This window comes from Tribolium castaneum, chromosome 1 (genome assembly GCF_031307605.1).
Source record: "Tribolium castaneum strain GA2 chromosome 1, icTriCast1.1, whole genome shotgun sequence".
Taxonomy (NCBI): Eukaryota; Metazoa; Arthropoda; class Insecta; order Coleoptera; family Tenebrionidae; genus Tribolium; species Tribolium castaneum.
Genome location: NC_087394.1, coordinates 7,354,935 through 7,372,929, shown reverse-complemented (window position 1 = coordinate 7,372,929; position 17,995 = coordinate 7,354,935). Strand labels below are relative to the sequence as shown.

General features: G+C 28.6%; 1 protein-coding gene across 2 annotated transcripts in view; it reads left to right on the top strand.

Annotated features, from left to right (window-relative positions):
• Positions 1-17,995, top strand: part of Cht6 (Chitinase 6) — a 69,202-nt gene that overhangs the window by 42,529 nt on the left and 8,678 nt on the right. The window contains exons 9-17 of one of the 2 annotated variants that reach the window (XM_015978560.2): positions 9-128; positions 185-399; positions 456-706; positions 9,273-9,533; positions 9,589-9,732; positions 9,791-9,979; positions 10,033-10,140; positions 10,205-10,282; positions 13,277-13,568. In XM_015978560.2, the coding sequence (XP_015834046.1) occupies positions 9-128; positions 185-399; positions 456-706; positions 9,273-9,533; positions 9,589-9,732; positions 9,791-9,979; positions 10,033-10,140; positions 10,205-10,282; positions 13,277-13,568 (1,658 nt within the window). Of the gene's footprint in view, positions 1-8; positions 129-184; positions 400-455; positions 707-9,272; positions 9,534-9,588; positions 9,733-9,790; positions 9,980-10,032; positions 10,141-10,204; positions 10,283-13,276; positions 17,829-17,995 lie in introns of those variants that run through there. The other variant, XM_008193169.3, reaches the window with a different exon arrangement.

Sequence of the window (17,995 nt, the reverse complement as noted above, 5' to 3'; positions counted from 1 at the left end):
TTTGGCAGGTTTCAAATGTGAAGATGAAGGTTTCTACCCACACCCTAAAGACTGTAAAAAGTATTACTGGTGTCTCAGCGGGCCTGGAGAGCTTGGAATCGTTGCCCATTTGTTTACCTGTCCAGCAGGTTGGTTTTACCTCAGTATTTTGTTTCAAATAACATAAATTATAATTAAAAAACAGGTCTGTATTTCAACAAAGCGGCTGATTCTTGTGATTACACTCGCAATGTTCTGTGCAATAAAAAACTATCAAAGGCCACAACGACCACAACTACAACAACCACAACAGAGGCCAGTACTTTGAAAACATCAACCGCAAGAGTACCACCTAAAATTACAGCGGCCACAAGTCGAACTACAGTTTTTCGGACTTCGACCACAACTGAAGCTTACGATGTACGAAACCATTTTTTTTGTTTTTCTTTAATTAATTAATAACAACGTGATTTTAGGACGAGTATGAATATGAAGACGATGTTGAAGAGAATAAAAATTCGGAAGAAGATCCTAAGGTTATTAAGGAATTGCTCGATCTTATCAAGAAAGCTGGAGGAATTGAAGAACTTGAAAAACAGTTGAAAATTCATGAAGATGGCAGTGCTTCCGTTTCAAACTCTGACACAACTACTCCTTCGTCTATTAGCAAGTCACTGGTGGAAAGGGTTTTAGGCAAAGGAGCCAAAGTTGGTGGAAAAAAGAATTCGTAAGTTTTGACAAATATTAATAATAATAATAATAATAATAGTAATCAAAAATAAAACAAAATATAAATTATAAAATTTACACGCAAAAATAACTGCATGCAGAGAGAAAATATTAAAGAATAAATATAAAATAATATGTAATAATGTTGAAGAAACGTAAAAAAGTAAAGATGAAAAACAAAAATACCAAAGAACAATTACTATGGGAATAGCTGTTTTTACTTGACTTATGTATATGTAAAAAAATGTAAAAAACATATGTAAAAAAATATGTAATAATGTTGAAGAAAAGTAAAAAAGTAAAGATGAAAAACAAAAATACCAAAGAACAATTACTATAGGAATAGCTGTTTTAACTTGACTTATGTATATGTAAAAAAATGTAAAAAACATATGTAAAACAATATGAAATAATGTTGAAGAAAAGTAAAAAAGTAAAGATGAAAAACAAAAATACCAAAGAACAATTACTATGGGAATAGCTGTTTTTACTTGACTTATGTATATGTAAAAAATGTAAAAAACATATGTAAAAAAATATGTAATAATGATGAAGAGAAGTAAAAAAGAAAGATGAAAAACAAAAATACCAAAGAACAATTACTATAGGAATAGCTGTTTTAACTTGACATATGTATATGTAAAAAAATGTAAAAAAACATGCAAAAAAATATAAAATAATGTTGAAGAAAAGTAAAAAAGTAAAGATGAAAAACAAGATTACCAAAGAATAATTACTATAGGAATAGCTGTTTTTACTTGACTTATGTATATGTAAAAAAATGTAAAAAACATATGTAAAAAAATATGTAATAATGTTGAAGAGAAGTAAAAAAGAAAGATGAAAAACAAAAATACCAAAGAACAATTACTATAGGAATAGCTGTTTTTTACTTGACTTATGTATATGTAAAAAAATGTAAAAAACATATGTAAAAAATATGTAATAATGTTGAAGAAAAGTAAAAAAGTAAAAATGAAAAACAAAAATACCAAAGAAAAATTACCATAGGAATAGCTGTTTTTACTTGACTTATGTATATGTAAAAAAATGTAATAAAAACATATGTAAAAAAATATGTAATAATGTTGAAGAAAAGTAAAAAAGTAAAGATGAAAAACAAAAATACCAAAGAACAATTACTATGGGAATATCTGTTTTTACTTGACTTATGTATATGTAAAAAAGTGTAAAAAACATATGTAAAAAAATATGTAATAATGTTGAAGAAAAGTACAGAAGTAAAGATGAAAAACAAAAATACCAAAGAACAATTACTATGGGAATATCTGTTTTTACTTGACTTATGTATATGTAAAAAAGTGTAAAAAACATATGTAAAAAAATATGTAATAATGTTGAAGAAAAGTAAAAAAGTAAAGATGAAAAACAAAAATACCAAAGAACAATTACTATGGGAGTAGCTGTTTTTTACTTGACTTATGTATATGTAAAAAAATGTAAAAAACATATGCAAAAAAATATGTAATAATGTTGAAGAAAAATAAAAAAGTAAAGATGAAAAACAAAAATACGAAAGAACAATTACTATAGGAATAGCTGTTTTAACTTGACTTATGTATATGTAAAAAAATGTAAAAAAAACATGCAAAAAATATAAAATAATGTTGAAGAAAAGTAAAAAAGTAAAGATGAAAAACAAGACTACCAAAGAACAATTACTATAGGAATAGCTGTTTTAACTTGACTTATGTATATGTAAAAAAATGTAAAAAACATATGTAAAAAAATATGTAATAATGTTGAAGAAAAGTAAAAAAGTAAAGATGAAAAACAAAAATACCAAAGAACAATTATTATAGGAATAGCTGTTTTAACTTGACTTATGTATATGTAAAAAAATGTAAAAAAATATGTAATAATGTTGAAGAAAAGTAAAAAATTGAAGATGAAAAACAAAAATACCAAAGAACAATTATTATAGGAATAGCTGTTTTAACTTGACTTATGTATATGTAAAAAACATATGTAAAAAAATATGTAATAATGTTGAAGAAAAGTAAAAAAGTAAAGATGAAAAACAAAAATACTTGACTTATGTATATGTAAAAAAATGTAAAAAACATATGTAAAAAATATGTAATAATGTTGAAGAAAAGTAAAGAAGTAAAGATGAAAAACAAAAATACCAAAGAACAATTACTAAAGGAATAGCTGTTTTAACTTGACTTATGTATATGTAAAAAAATGTAAAAAACATATGTAAAAAAATATGTAATAATGTTGAAGAGAAGTAAAAAAGTAAAGATGAAAAACAAAAATACCAAAGAACAATTACTATAGGAATAGCTGTTTTAACTTGACTTATGTATATGTAAAAAATGTAAAAAACATATGTAAAAAAATATGTAATAATGTTGAAGAGAAGTAAAAAAGTAAAGATGAAAAACAAAAATACCAAAGAACAATTACTATAGGAATAGCTGTTTTTACTTGACTTATGTACATGTAAAAAAATATGTAATAATGTTGAAGAAAAATAAAAAAGTAAAGATGAAAAACAAAAATACGAAAGAACAATTACTATAGGAATAGCTGTTTTAACTTGACTTATGTATATGTAAAAAAATGTAAAAAAAACATGCAAAAAAATATAAAATAATGTTGAAGAAAAGTAAAAAAGTAAAGATGAAAAACAAAAATACCAAAGAACAATTACTATGGGAATATCTGTTTTTACTTGACTTATGTATATGTAAAAAAGTGTAAAAAACATATGTAAAAAAATATGTAATAATGTTGAAGAAAAGTACAGAAGTAAAGATGAAAAACAAAAATACCAAAGAACAATTACTATAGGAATAGCTGTTTTTACTTGACTTATGTACATGTAAAAAAATATGTAATAATGTTGAAGAAAAGTAAAAAAGTAAAGATGAAAAACAAAAATACCAAAGAACAATTACTATGGGAATATCTGTTTTTACTTGACTTATGTATATGTAAAAAAGTGTAAAAAACATATGTAAAAAAATATGTAATAATGTTGAAGAAAAGTACAGAAGTAAAGATGAAAAACAAAAATACCAAAGAACAATTACTATGGGAATATCTGTTTTTACTTGACTTATGTATATGTAAAAAAGTGTAAAAAACATATGTAAAAAAATATGTAATAATGTTGAAGAAAAGTAAAAAAGTAAAGATGAAAAACAAAAATACCAAAGAACAATTACTATGGGAGTAGCTGTTTTTTACTTGACTTATGTATATGTAAAAAAATGTAAAAAACATATGCAAAAAAATATGTAATAATGTTGAAGAAAAATAAAAAAGTAAAGATGAAAAACAAAAATACGAAAGAACAATTACTATAGGAATAGCTGTTTTAACTTGACTTATGTATATGTAAAAAAATGTAAAAAAAACATGCAAAAAAATATAAAATAATGTTGAAGAAAAGTAAAAAAGTAAAGATGAAAAACAAAAATACCAAAGAACAATTACTATGGGAATATCTGTTTTTACTTGACTTATGTATATGTAAAAAAGTGTAAAAAACATATGTAAAAAAATATGTAATAATGTTGAAGAAAAGTACAGAAGTAAAGATGAAAAACAAAAATACCAAAGAACAATTACTATAGGAATAGCTGTTTTTACTTGACTTATGTACATGTAAAAAAATATGTAATAATGTTGAAGAAAAGTAAAAAAGTAAAGATGAAAAACAAAAATACCAAAGAACAATTACTATGGGAATATCTGTTTTTACTTGACTTATGTATATGTAAAAAAGTGTAAAAAACATATGTAAAAAAATATGTAATAATGTTGAAGAAAAGTACAGAAGTAAAGATGAAAAACAAAAATACCAAAGAACAATTACTATGGGAATATCTGTTTTTACTTGACTTATGTATATGTAAAAAAGTGTAAAAAACATATGTAAAAAAATATGTAATAATGTTGAAGAAAAGTAAAAAAGTAAAGATGAAAAACAAAAATACCAAAGAACAATTACTATGGGAGTAGCTGTTTTTTACTTGACTTATGTATATGTAAAAAAATGTAAAAAACATATGCAAAAAAATATGTAATAATGTTGAAGAAAAATAAAAAAGTAAAGATGAAAAACAAAAATACGAAAGAACAATTACTATAGGAATAGCTGTTTTAACTTGACTTATGTATATGTAAAAAAATGTAAAAAAAACATGCAAAAAAATATAAAATAATGTTGAAGAAAAGTAAAAAAGTAAAGATGAAAAACAAGACTACCAAAGAACAATTACTATAGGAATAGCTGTTTTAACTTGACTTATGTACATGTAAAAAAATATGTAATAATGTTGAAGAAAAATAAAAAAGTAAAGATGAAAAACAAAAATACGAAAGAACAATTACTATAGGAATAGCTGTTTTAACTTGACTTATGTATATGTAAAAAAATGTAAAAAAAACATGCAAAAAAATATAAAATAATGTTGAAGAAAAGTAAAAAAGTAAAGATGAAAAACAAAAATACCAAAGAACAATTACTATGGGAATATCTGTTTTTACTTGACTTATGTATATGTAAAAAAGTGTAAAAAACATATGTAAAAAAATATGTAATAATGTTGAAGAAAAGTACAGAAGTAAAGATGAAAAACAAAAATACCAAAGAACAATTACTATAGGAATAGCTGTTTTTACTTGACTTATGTACATGTAAAAAAATATGTAATAATGTTGAAGAAAAGTAAAAAAGTAAAGATGAAAAACAAAAATACCAAAGAACAATTACTATGGGAATATCTGTTTTTACTTGACTTATGTATATGTAAAAAAGTGTAAAAAACATATGTAAAAAAATATGTAATAATGTTGAAGAGAAGTAAAAAAGTAAAGATGAAAAACAAAAATACCAAAGAACAATTACTATAGGAATAGCTGTTTTTACTTGACTTATGTACATGTAAAAAAATATGTAATAATGTTGAAGAAAAATAAAAAAGTAAAGATGAAAAACAAAAATACGAAAGAACAATTACTATAGGAATAGCTGTTTTAACTTGACTTATGTATATGTAAAAAAATGTAAAAAAAACATGCAAAAAAATATAAAATAATGTTGAAGAAAAGTAAAAAAGTAAAGATGAAAAACAAAAATACCAAAGAACAATTACTATGGGAATATCTGTTTTTACTTGACTTATGTATATGTAAAAAAGTGTAAAAAACATATGTAAAAAAATATGTAATAATGTTGAAGAAAAGTACAGAAGTAAAGATGAAAAACAAAAATACCAAAGAACAATTACTATAGGAATAGCTGTTTTTACTTGACTTATGTACATGTAAAAAAATATGTAATAATGTTGAAGAAAAGTAAAAAAGTAAAGATGAAAAACAAAAATACCAAAGAACAATTACTATGGGAATATCTGTTTTTACTTGACTTATGTATATGTAAAAAAGTGTAAAAAACATATGTAAAAAAATATGTAATAATGTTGAAGAAAAGTACAGAAGTAAAGATGAAAAACAAAAATACCAAAGAACAATTACTATGGGAATATCTGTTTTTACTTGACTTATGTATATGTAAAAAAGTGTAAAAAACATATGTAAAAAAATATGTAATAATGTTGAAGAAAAGTAAAAAAGTAAAGATGAAAAACAAAAATACCAAAGAACAATTACTATGGGAGTAGCTGTTTTTTACTTGACTTATGTATATGTAAAAAAATGTAAAAAACATATGCAAAAAAATATGTAATAATGTTGAAGAAAAATAAAAAAGTAAAGATGAAAAACAAAAATACGAAAGAACAATTACTATAGGAATAGCTGTTTTAACTTGACTTATGTATATGTAAAAAAATGTAAAAAAAACATGCAAAAAAATATAAAATAATGTTGAAGAAAAGTAAAAAAGTAAAGATGAAAAACAAGACTACCAAAGAACAATTACTATAGGAATAGCTGTTTTAACTTGACTTATGTATATGTAAAAAAATGTAAAAAACATATGTAAAAAAATATGTAATAATGTTGAAGAAAAGTAAAAAAGTAAAGATGAAAAACAAAAATACCAAAGAACAATTATTATAGGAATAGCTGTTTTAACTTGACTTATGTATATGTAAAAAAATGTAAAAAAATATGTAATAATGTTGAAGAAAAGTAAAAAATTGAAGATGAAAAACAAAAATACCAAAGAACAATTATTATAGGAATAGCTGTTTTAACTTGACTTATGTATATGTAAAAAACATATGTAAAAAAATATGTAATAATGTTGAAGAAAAGTAAAAAAGTAAAGATGAAAAACAAAAATACTTGACTTATGTATATGTAAAAAAATGTAAAAAACATATGTAAAAAATATGTAATAATGTTGAAGAAAAGTAAAGAAGTAAAGATGAAAAACAAAAATACCAAAGAACAATTACTAAAGGAATAGCTGTTTTAACTTGACTTATGTATATGTAAAAAAATGTAAAAAACATATGTAAAAAAATATGTAATAATGTTGAAGAGAAGTAAAAAAGTAAAGATGAAAAACAAAAATACCAAAGAACAATTACTATAGGAATAGCTGTTTTAACTTGACTTATGTATATGTAAAAAATGTAAAAAACATATGTAAAAAAATATGTAATAATGTTGAAGAGAAGTAAAAAAGTAAAGATGAAAAACAAAAATACCAAAGAACAATTACTATAGGAATAGCTGTTTTTACTTGACTTATGTACATGTAAAAAAATATGTAATAATGTTGAAGAAAAATAAAAAAGTAAAGATGAAAAACAAAAATACGAAAGAACAATTACTATAGGAATAGCTGTTTTAACTTGACTTATGTATATGTAAAAAAATGTAAAAAAAACATGCAAAAAAATATAAAATAATGTTGAAGAAAAGTAAAAAAGTAAAGATGAAAAACAAGACTACCAAAGAACAATTACTATAGGAATAGCTGTTTTTACTTGACTTATGTATATGTAAAAAAATGTAAAAAACATATGTAAAAAAATATGTAATAACGTTGAAGAAAAGTAAAAAAGTAGAGATGAAAAATAAAAATACCAAAGAACAATTACTGTAGAAATAGCTGTTTTAACTTGACTTCTTTTTTACTTAAATGAGTGACTTCATTTCATATAATTTTCGATATTATTATAAATAACAGCATTATATGAATGAGTGAAGGATTTTTTTTTCAATCTTGATTTGCAATACTATGGTTTTGGAAAGTAGGCACGTATTTTTTTTTTCTATAAGAGAGACAATTTTGTAAACGTAATTCTTGATCAACGCCTAGCAATTTTATACTTTTGACAAATTTTAGTTTAGATGGTTCAGATTTTTCAAAATCTATGATGAGATGAATGTCAGTAAATTCGAGGTTTTTATTTATTTTGAGTTAGACGGAATAAAATTAAATAATAATAAATAAAATAATAAAAAATTTAACACAAAACAAATAAGGTAAATAATAATTAACAAAGCATTTAATGGATAAATAGCGTTTTGACAAAAATAAAAATTTCAGTAATCAGGGATTTATTAAGTCTTAAAGTTGGACAGGGTGATTCAAAAGTGTTGGACCAACTTTTGCAGAGAGATAACAGAATAAAAGACGCTCAACTAAGCACAAAAATCAATTCATTTTGTGTAAATTTTTATTTTTTCTTAAACCACAATAATTCTTTCTTTTTGTTTTCCTATGTTGTTGTACTTTATTTAATTCACTGTTAAATTTATTATTTTACTAAATGTTTTGTACACCATAATCACAAATAATTGTTTTCTTTTTCATTGTTCAAATTTAATGTTAAAAATCTAGCGGTTTTTTTTTCATATTTTTTTAATCCAGTTGGATATTTTCTATCACTATCTAAGAGATCACCTTCTTTAGCCAAACTTTATAAATTTTAATGAACATAGTGAGTCAATATAACTATAATAATTGTTAATTTAATCAAAGGTGATTATCTGAGGACATAAAGACAATTTTGAAAAAATGAACTTACTCATAAACAGATAGATAAAGGTTGCTTTCGAATGCTTTAAAAATTAAAGAATACAAAATATTAAGTAAATAAACATCTTATTTTACAGACAGACAAATCTGTTAAACAGAAATGCTAAAAAATATGAATATTAAATATTTCATAATAGTTTAATGTTTTATTTTGAAAGTATAGAAATTATTAAAAAATAAAGTGGACTATCCTTTAGTTTTTATTTCTATCTTTAAGGGTTTAGGCATAAATTAATTTTCCGATACTTGACCACCGGAAAAATGACACAAATGAGTCGCTTATGCATCTTTGAGTCTTTAGGGCTTAAACGATTGAAGTTATAGATATGGTCTTCAGACTTTTTTTAAGGGCATTTAATTCTCTACAACTTTTTTCCTAACATTTTTTTTGTCTTCTCAGCGTTTTAAAAAATATAATATTTAAAATTTTTTCGCATTGTTTTTCGTGAAAACTTTACTCGTCAGTTTTTCCCAGCTTTTTTTTTGGACATAATTTGTGAATTGTTTGATTGATTTGTATGTTTTTTAGAACATAAAATCGAGCAATTTTTTTATAAAGTCTGTTTAGTTATAGTTTCCTCACCCGCAACAGTCGAGGCCCTCAAAACGAGGGTTTGAACACACATGAAGATAAAGAAACGACACAAGATAAAGGAAGACCAAAATACACAACAATCACAAGACAAAGATCAACAAATAACAAAAATGAAGACGAAGAAGAGGAATCCTCAGACGAAGCATCCAAATCTACGAAAAAACAACCAGAATATGTCAACATTAGGCGAGCCCGAGTTAGTACTACTACAGAAGAACCGGAAGAAAATTCAAAGTAAAAAAAAATTGTGGTTGTTTCGTACGATAAATTTAAATATTATCTGTTTCAGGAGTCAACTAAACCGAAATAAAATTTTGGGAGAAGAGGACGAAACAGAAGATGAACAACCAAGTCGTAAGAAAACATCAGGGCCACAATATGTTAACATACGGAGGCAAAGGCCATCAACAACTGAAGAAACTTCAACTTCAAAGTATGACTACCAAAAAAAAAACGTGGAAAAATTAATTACAATATTAATAATGTTCTAGATATACTGTTATAAGAAGAGGGACAACAACTGAACCCGCTGAACCAGAAGAAGACGAAACCACTAAAAGCAATGTTGTTTCAACATCCACCGAAAAAATTGATTTAAAATCAAGGTATAGCATTCTTAGGCGAGGATCAACGACTGAAGCAACTACAACTGAGAGTGGTTCAATCTCTTCAACCTCTTCGTAAGTTTTATTCAAGTTATGTAATAAATCAGAATGCCAATATTTAATTTTAGACCAAAGAGAAGAGGAACAACACTGCCAAGTGTTCCAGAACGGAAAAGAACGAGAGGTACTTTAGCTCCAGGGACTACGCCATCGTCAGAAGATACGACAACAACAAGGTAAACTACAGTTTATTAAAAATCAAATAATATATCTACAATAAAATTATGTATTTTTTGGTAGATATAAGAGTATTAAGCGAGGTTCAACAAGCGAAGCACCCACAACAGACAAGACATTACCCGAAGATTCAACTCTAAAGTAAGTACTTAAATAACTTACTATTTTACGCTTGCAGTGACTGTTTTTTCTACTATCTCCCGAACGCGAAAAGTGTAAAGTGAAGTGTTAATCGATTAAAACACTTTTAGTTGTGTCAAATCAGTGTAAATCAAGTACCTAATAGTAATAAAAGTGAGAGGTAATTAAACTTTTTTAAAAAGTGAATCTAGAAAAATATAACAAAACTTGCAAAGACGAAAGACAGAATCATTATTGAATAACTTATACTGCTTGGCTTGTGAAAAAGTTAAAACTTGTGTGATTCATTGCTTTTTATTGCGACTTCGTCACTTAGCGTTTTTACTTCTACCTGAGAAATGTGGATTTTAAGGACCAATCGCCAAAAATTTATTTCTTGAGCAAATAATTTCATCCAAAACAGTTTAGCGAAATCTTTAAGTATTCGTAACTTCGTTATTCTGAATAAACCAGAACTAAAACAAAGCCACGATTTAAGGAGAATTTAATAATATAGGCACTGATTTTTTCAATTATTTTTTAAGCATAATAATAATAAGATAGAATTGTACTTATGCTTGGAAATATTACACTCACCAACTTTCTTCGGTTTAAATATTTTTGTGTTTCTATTCCAAATTAACAATGTTTGATAGCTAATTTGAAAATGTTCAGTAACGCATTTTTATAAAAAATAAATGTGTAATATGCAATAGGCAGAAATGAACAAACAAAGAAATAAATCTACAGGGTCTCAAGTTTTTGGCCGGCGCAAAAATAAATATTTCTTAGTATTTTATGGAACCATAAATATTGAATTAGTTGGAACATTTTAAACGAGCATAATATGTTTTTTTAATATTATTATGTAAATGTCTTTCTAACTTAGTTTTACAATATACGTTTCAAAATATTTGGTAAAACTAACTAAAACTATTATTTTCATATTGCACAATGGAAAATTTAATTTGTAAATACGATAATAGTTAAAAAAAATTTAATGTAGACCCGAAAAGAATCATGCTGTATAATTTCTTAAACAAATGCCGTAGTTCTATGGTGCAGGGTTTTTTTTTTGCAAAAATTTCTTACATTTCTATGATCAAATGAACATATTATTATCTCGCTAAAAAGTCGTGTTTTTGTAAATACGGCGTAATGCTTAAATAGACCGACAAAATTCTACCTATGATAGTATTAAATGAGTACATGCTGGGAAAAATAGTAAAAAAATTCCTTGTGTTACCGTTTTTGATATATTTTTTTTTAAGTTATATTGGAGATAAAGCGTACGGCACTGATGTGTACGTAAGTAAGTATTAGCACAGTCAATGGGCAGCTTCTAATAATTTGATGGCAATATACTTGATTAACGCAACAATGATCACTGTGTGTTATCGATATTCACGATGAAAAGGAGCATATTTTTTCCATTATAACTACTTTAAACTTATGAGCGCCGTAAGTGGCACGGATTAAGGGGTTTCTACCTCTTGGAAATAAAGTCTTGGATATGGTACAGATCGTCTCTACTTATCATTGGAAAGCTGTCGTAAAACTTTCTCGGTTTATTTAAGAATCACCCTGTATTTTAACAATTAAAAAAAATAAATGTTGAAAGTTATAGAAATTTACAGGAGTTAGTATATATTGTCATAAAGCTCCTATAGTGATAAAAAGGTTAAATAAATAAAGCTGCGACATAATTTTGTTTTAATTATTGAATAATTATTTATTTTTTTTAATAACTCAAAAACTAAAAGGAATTTCGAAAAAAATATTCTTGAAAAATAATCACATTTTTAAGTAGTTGATGATGTACTCATTAATTTTTTGTAAGGTACATAATTTAGGCACAAAAAGCTTGGTTTCATTCTTTTAATTTACATTAGCTATTATTCTTTTTAAATGCACGAATAATTTATAACAGCTAATTTTGAGGAAAAATGCGAAGTTGTCGTTTTTATAGTTTTGAAAGATCTAATACATATTAAAATCATTTACGTATACGACCTCAGTTATGCGAATTTCTGCTGGATCCTTAAAAAATCCGAAATTTCTTAGAAAAAATCGTTCTGAATACGTCGTTAGACATTTTTAATTTTGTTTGTTTTTGTCAATTCCTTACATTCCCTCAGATGTATGTACCATCTGTAGACATAAAAAACTGGTACAAGCATGACAATTGTATAAGTCAAAAAATCACAAATTTATTAAATGTGGCTTTTTGAGAATAAAATTATAAAAATTGTGACATAAGATAACATAAGTGTTGTTCTAGGCATAAGATGTTGCCAAAATCATTACGTTAAAGTTCAGTTCTTTACTGTTTTCTACATTTACAAAGATTAAACACAGTTAACACAGTCGATATAACTGCTATTTAGGTTCAAAGAGCTCTACAGACTATCGTTAGATTTCTAACAGTTTTTGTCTTCAATGACAATTCAAAAGTTTGATACTCAATGAGCAAATTTTGGATGTACCAGTTCTGTATGTTTACCGATGGTACCTAAGCAATTCAGCAAGATTGCAACTTTGTTTCCTGAGCTAAGTAAATATTGAAAATCTAGAGAATTCTACAAAAAGATTTGTTTCATCAAGAGTATCAAAAGTTCTAAAACGAAAAAGTTAACGACTTGTCCAACAGTAAAAAAAACAATAATTTTATGATTTCTATCTTTTCACTAGGAGGGATTTTAAGAGTATATTTTGTACACATTTTTTTTGTATTTCAGGATTTTGAATAAATTTAATAATACCTAATTATTCAGATTACTTTTTTATTTTCAATTGTTTTGCTTTACAATATGTGGTTATCTAACCTACCAATTCGAATATTGGTAATACAAAACTTTGTAAATACATTTTTTTACCATTGTTATAGAAAAAATAAAGGCAACGTAGAAAGAATCGCCTATTACATTGTTTCATTAAATTTATGCTCTTTCGTGCGGCAATAGTTCGTCTTATAAAATTCGTAAAAAATAACTATTCCATGCGTTCTTCTTTCAGGTACTCCACCTTCACCCGCACACCTGCATCCACCCAGGCCGCCCCAGCAGCCACCGAACCCGAAACCGCCGTAACTGTTAACGTTCAATTACTAACAACCCCCGAAAGTTTAACTGTAAAAACAACTAGTCTTAGTTCCACAAAACAGTCGGAACAATCAAACATTGAAAGTATCGGTGAAAGAGTCTATCAGACACAGACTCCCTTACTTTTAGAACCTCGCCCATTTTCAAAAACTAGTACTCGAAGTCCAACACCGGTAGTAACCGAATCATCCACACGAATCACAAAGGTGAGTGACTCAAATTATAACCTCCGACTAAAGCCGAAACTGTCGCAAACGCAAACCGAAATTATTAGCACCACTACTCTCACCACCGAAAAACCAACACCGTTTAGAACTAGAGCACCGTCTAGATTTAAGTTAACCACAGCGAGTTACGACCAACAAGCCACAAAGCAAGCAAATCGGGCCAGGAAACGCTTTTCCACAACGACCGAATTGTATTCGGACAACTACGAGGAGTTTGATTTGAGTCGAACGTACAGACCGTCAGAAATTGCAGATTTGTCGTCACTGACAGCTGTTGATTTCGTAGCTTTGAAGGAGCTCACCAGAAACAGCAATTCTCTAAGACAGAGAAGGCCTAGACCTGAAAGTACCACTCCCAGAACGTCATCTTTTAAAAGCAGACGATTGATTTCGAACAAAAATGAGCAAAATGTGGAAGATCAAGTAAATTCAAGCTCTGATAAAACACACAGAATTCGAGGTTTCACAAGATCACCTCCTGTTGTCAGTACAACAACTGAAGGAACAACAAGACATAGTTTAAGGAACAGGAAAGTCGTCCGTCGTTTAAGACCCACGTCAAGTTCCAAACTATTATCGCAAAATTCAGACAACAAGGAAAACGTTGTCCCTTTCAAAAAACGTTTGGTTCGACCAAACACAGAAACAGAAAACTTGATCGAAAACTCCTCGTTAAATTCACTCTTCAACAGGCGTTTAACTCGCCCCACTGAAGCCCCAAACGAGGAACAAAGCGACGATGTCAGCGCTGAAGAAGGGGAAAACATTAAACTATCCGAATCAAATATCAGAGAAAACAGCAATGTTAATAACAACAACAACAACATTCTCTCGCCTGACGATGGCCAGAAAGTTAGACGCAAAGTTTTAAAACGCATCAAACCCAAAGTAGACGACGAGAAAATTGTCACAGAACCGAACATTGTCATCAGAACACGAAAAATTGTCAGAAAGTTAACACCAACCGAATCTACAATTACTTCGACCACTGAGACAACAGTACCAGGCCGTAAACGAAAAATTATTCGGCGTTTGAGACCTACAACCGAGTTGAAGGAAAATAGTACGCAGAAAACGTTGTACATTAGGGGAAGACCCTTTTTGGCACATTTCAACAACGAAGAATCTGGAGTTGATGCAAGTACCATTAAACCAGACTCTTCTAAATATAGTACTCCTAACAGAGGAACGACTGAAGAATCAGAAGTTACGGAACAATTTATAGCAAATTCTGAAAATACTGATAGTTACAAAGGAACAACTGAAGAAGCAGAAGCTAAGAAACAATTGATATCAAATTCTGAAAACTCTTCTCAAAGAACTACTGATAGTTACAAAGGAACAACTGAAGAAGCAGATAGTTCTACTGAACGAACTATTGATAGATCTAAATACAGTACTCTTAACAGAGGAACAATAGACTCTACAAGAGAGGAAAGTTTTGATAAAGAGATAATAACTACAGACAGAGGTCCATCAAGGTTTAGAAGTACTACTGAAGGAACTATTGATAGAACTAAATACAGTACTCTTAACAAAGGAACAACTGAAGAACCAGAAGTTCGGGAACACTTTATATCAAATTCTGACACTTCTACTGAAAGAACTATTGATAGATCTAAATACAGTACTCTTAACAGAGGAACAACAGAGTCTACAAAAGAGGAAAAAATTGATGAAGAAACTATAACTACAAACAGGGGACCATCAAGGTTTAGAAATTCTAACACTTCTACTGAAGGAACTATTGATAGATCTAAATATAGTACTCTTAACAGAGGAACAACTGAAGAAGCAGAAGTTAAGGAACAACATATATCAAGTTCTGATGCTTCTACTGAAGGAACTATTGATAGATCTAAATACAGTACTCTTAACAGAGGAACAACTGAAGAAGCAGAAGTTAAGGAACAACATATATCAAATTCTGATGCTTCTACTGAAGGAACCATTGATAGATCTAAATACAGTACTCTTAACAGAGGAACAACAGAGTCGGCAAAAGAGGAAAAAATTGATGAAGAGATAATAAGTACAAACAGAGGTCCATCAAGGTTTAGAATTTATCGACCAACTGTTTTCCATGATGATGACGAAGAAGAGGAAGAAGACGATTCGTTGAAAACTCGAATTGTGGAACCTTTATTCACCGAAGAAATAACAGAAAGTAACAAGTTATCTAATAACGCAACTAACAAAACTGACGATTTGAATAAAGAAGAAGCAGATGAGGAAAATAGTACAATAGAAACTAATGAGGAAAATAGTACCGAAGAGCATAAGGATGAGGAAGATAATGAAGATATACCTGTGACAACTGTCAAACCTTACATCAACCCAATTCTCAACAGACAGAAAAATAGACCCGCCTTTCAAAGACCTAAACTAACAACACAAAAGCCTTTGTCGTCTAGTACAACCAGTAGAAATAGATACAAGACCTTCGGTAGATCGACAACAGCTCCTAGTAAAGAAACGAATGAGGAAATAACACAAGAAAAATTCGTACCGAAAAATTTGGATCGAAACCGAAAAGTCTCAACTTCTACCACAACCACTGAAGTTGCTCCAGAAATTGAACAGACAACAGACAGCGTTCAAATAAATGATACGGAAAGTGATAAGACAACTTTAGAGAGCATTGAAGTTACCACATTGAAAGAAACAGAGGAAGTGGTTAATGCTACGACTGAAAGTCGGACAATTTTGGTTGAAACAACTACGTTAAGAACTACTGAAACTACTCCAAGTCATCTTCCCAGAAGTACTTCCAGAACCAGACCAAAATTTAACGTCCCAAAAAGACTAACAACACCCGAAAGTAGATTTAGCCCAAAACTTCGAACTCAAAGTACGACCCCCAAAGCACCAACTTCTCTACTAAAGGATAAATTTACTCGCAAATACACTACGACTGAACGAAATGATTTCGTTGAGGAAGAAGACATTCCAGAGGAAGACGAAGTCGAAAATCAATCTTCCACACAAAGAACAACACGACCTAAAGCTAGACCAAGTAACAGACCAGACTTCAGGAAGTCAACAGAAGCTCCAAAACCAACCGAAGACTTGAAAGGAATTGACACTGACGCCGTCAAAAACCGGAACAAAAATCTCTTCTCGAAAAAACGCAAAATGAACACACCTTTCGCAGGCCATCCCCTAAACCAGTCAATTTTAACCACAACTCCGACCATTTCCGAATCGGTCACAAAACCATCAACGGAACCGTTCGAAACCACTGAATACCTCACAACTTTGCACCACATTTTTGCCGAAACTGAACGTGTCACTGAAAATAGTTTGCCAACAACCACGAGTTCCAAAATTGAGAAATTGATCGAAGTGAACCGAATTGTGGAAGTGCACGAAATGAACAACACGGAAGAGAGGGACAATAAAGTGGTTGATAAAGTTGGTGTTATCAATCGGGTGACGGTGGTTAAGGTTGTTGACGGTAATTTTAACCCGGAAGATAACGAAATTACGAAATCGCCAAAGTTGGATGATTTTGAAATTGCAACTGTTCGGGAAATACCTAATCGGGAAGATCGCAGATACGAACAAGTTGCCGAAAGTGCTGAAATAATAGACGGGCGTTCAAACATCAATATTATCACTCCGAGACCGTATTATAGCACTGAAGCTTCGACCATTTCGCTGGAAGGGTTGTTCCAAACCGACACCCCCCAAAAATTATCCGACAAATTTAACTTAAATCAACTGAAACAAGGTACAAATGATGAGGAGCTGCTGGAGACCGGAAATTCGCGTTATGTCAATGTGCGGGTTCTTAAGGAGGACGATTACATCACGATGAAGGCGGAAGTGGTCGAAGTCACTCCCAAAATAAGCAAAGACATAAAAATTGTGCCAATTCAAGTGGAAATGTCGCGAAAATTAATCGCTCCGTCTGATTTTGTGACGAAAGTGGAGCAAGGCGTGCCTAAAGTCACTTTACAAATTCTCAAACCGCAAAATTAGTTAATTATTATTGTAACAATTATAGTATTATTACGATGTTATGTATGTAAATATGAGTTGTTGTATTTTAATTTAAACTGTGTGTGAATAAATCGTTGTAAATAATAACGCACTTTGTAAGATAACGCACTGTTCTTTAATCCTCCTTTCTCTCGTGCCATAACATTGGTTGATTTCCTTAGTGTTTGTATGGCCAGTGAGTCCTTTCTTATTGTAATTATTAATGGACGTTTAAATATACCATATTAATTATTACTGCATTTTCTTTATTTTCCTTTCTTTCATTAATGAGGTGAGGGTTCACGGGCAAAAAGCACCAAGTCTTATTAACTTTCCAAAAAAATGCACAGGAATTGATATCAAGTGAGAGTGACATAAATCAACTTTCTTTAGCACCACCTGTACGTAAATTATTGTACCCA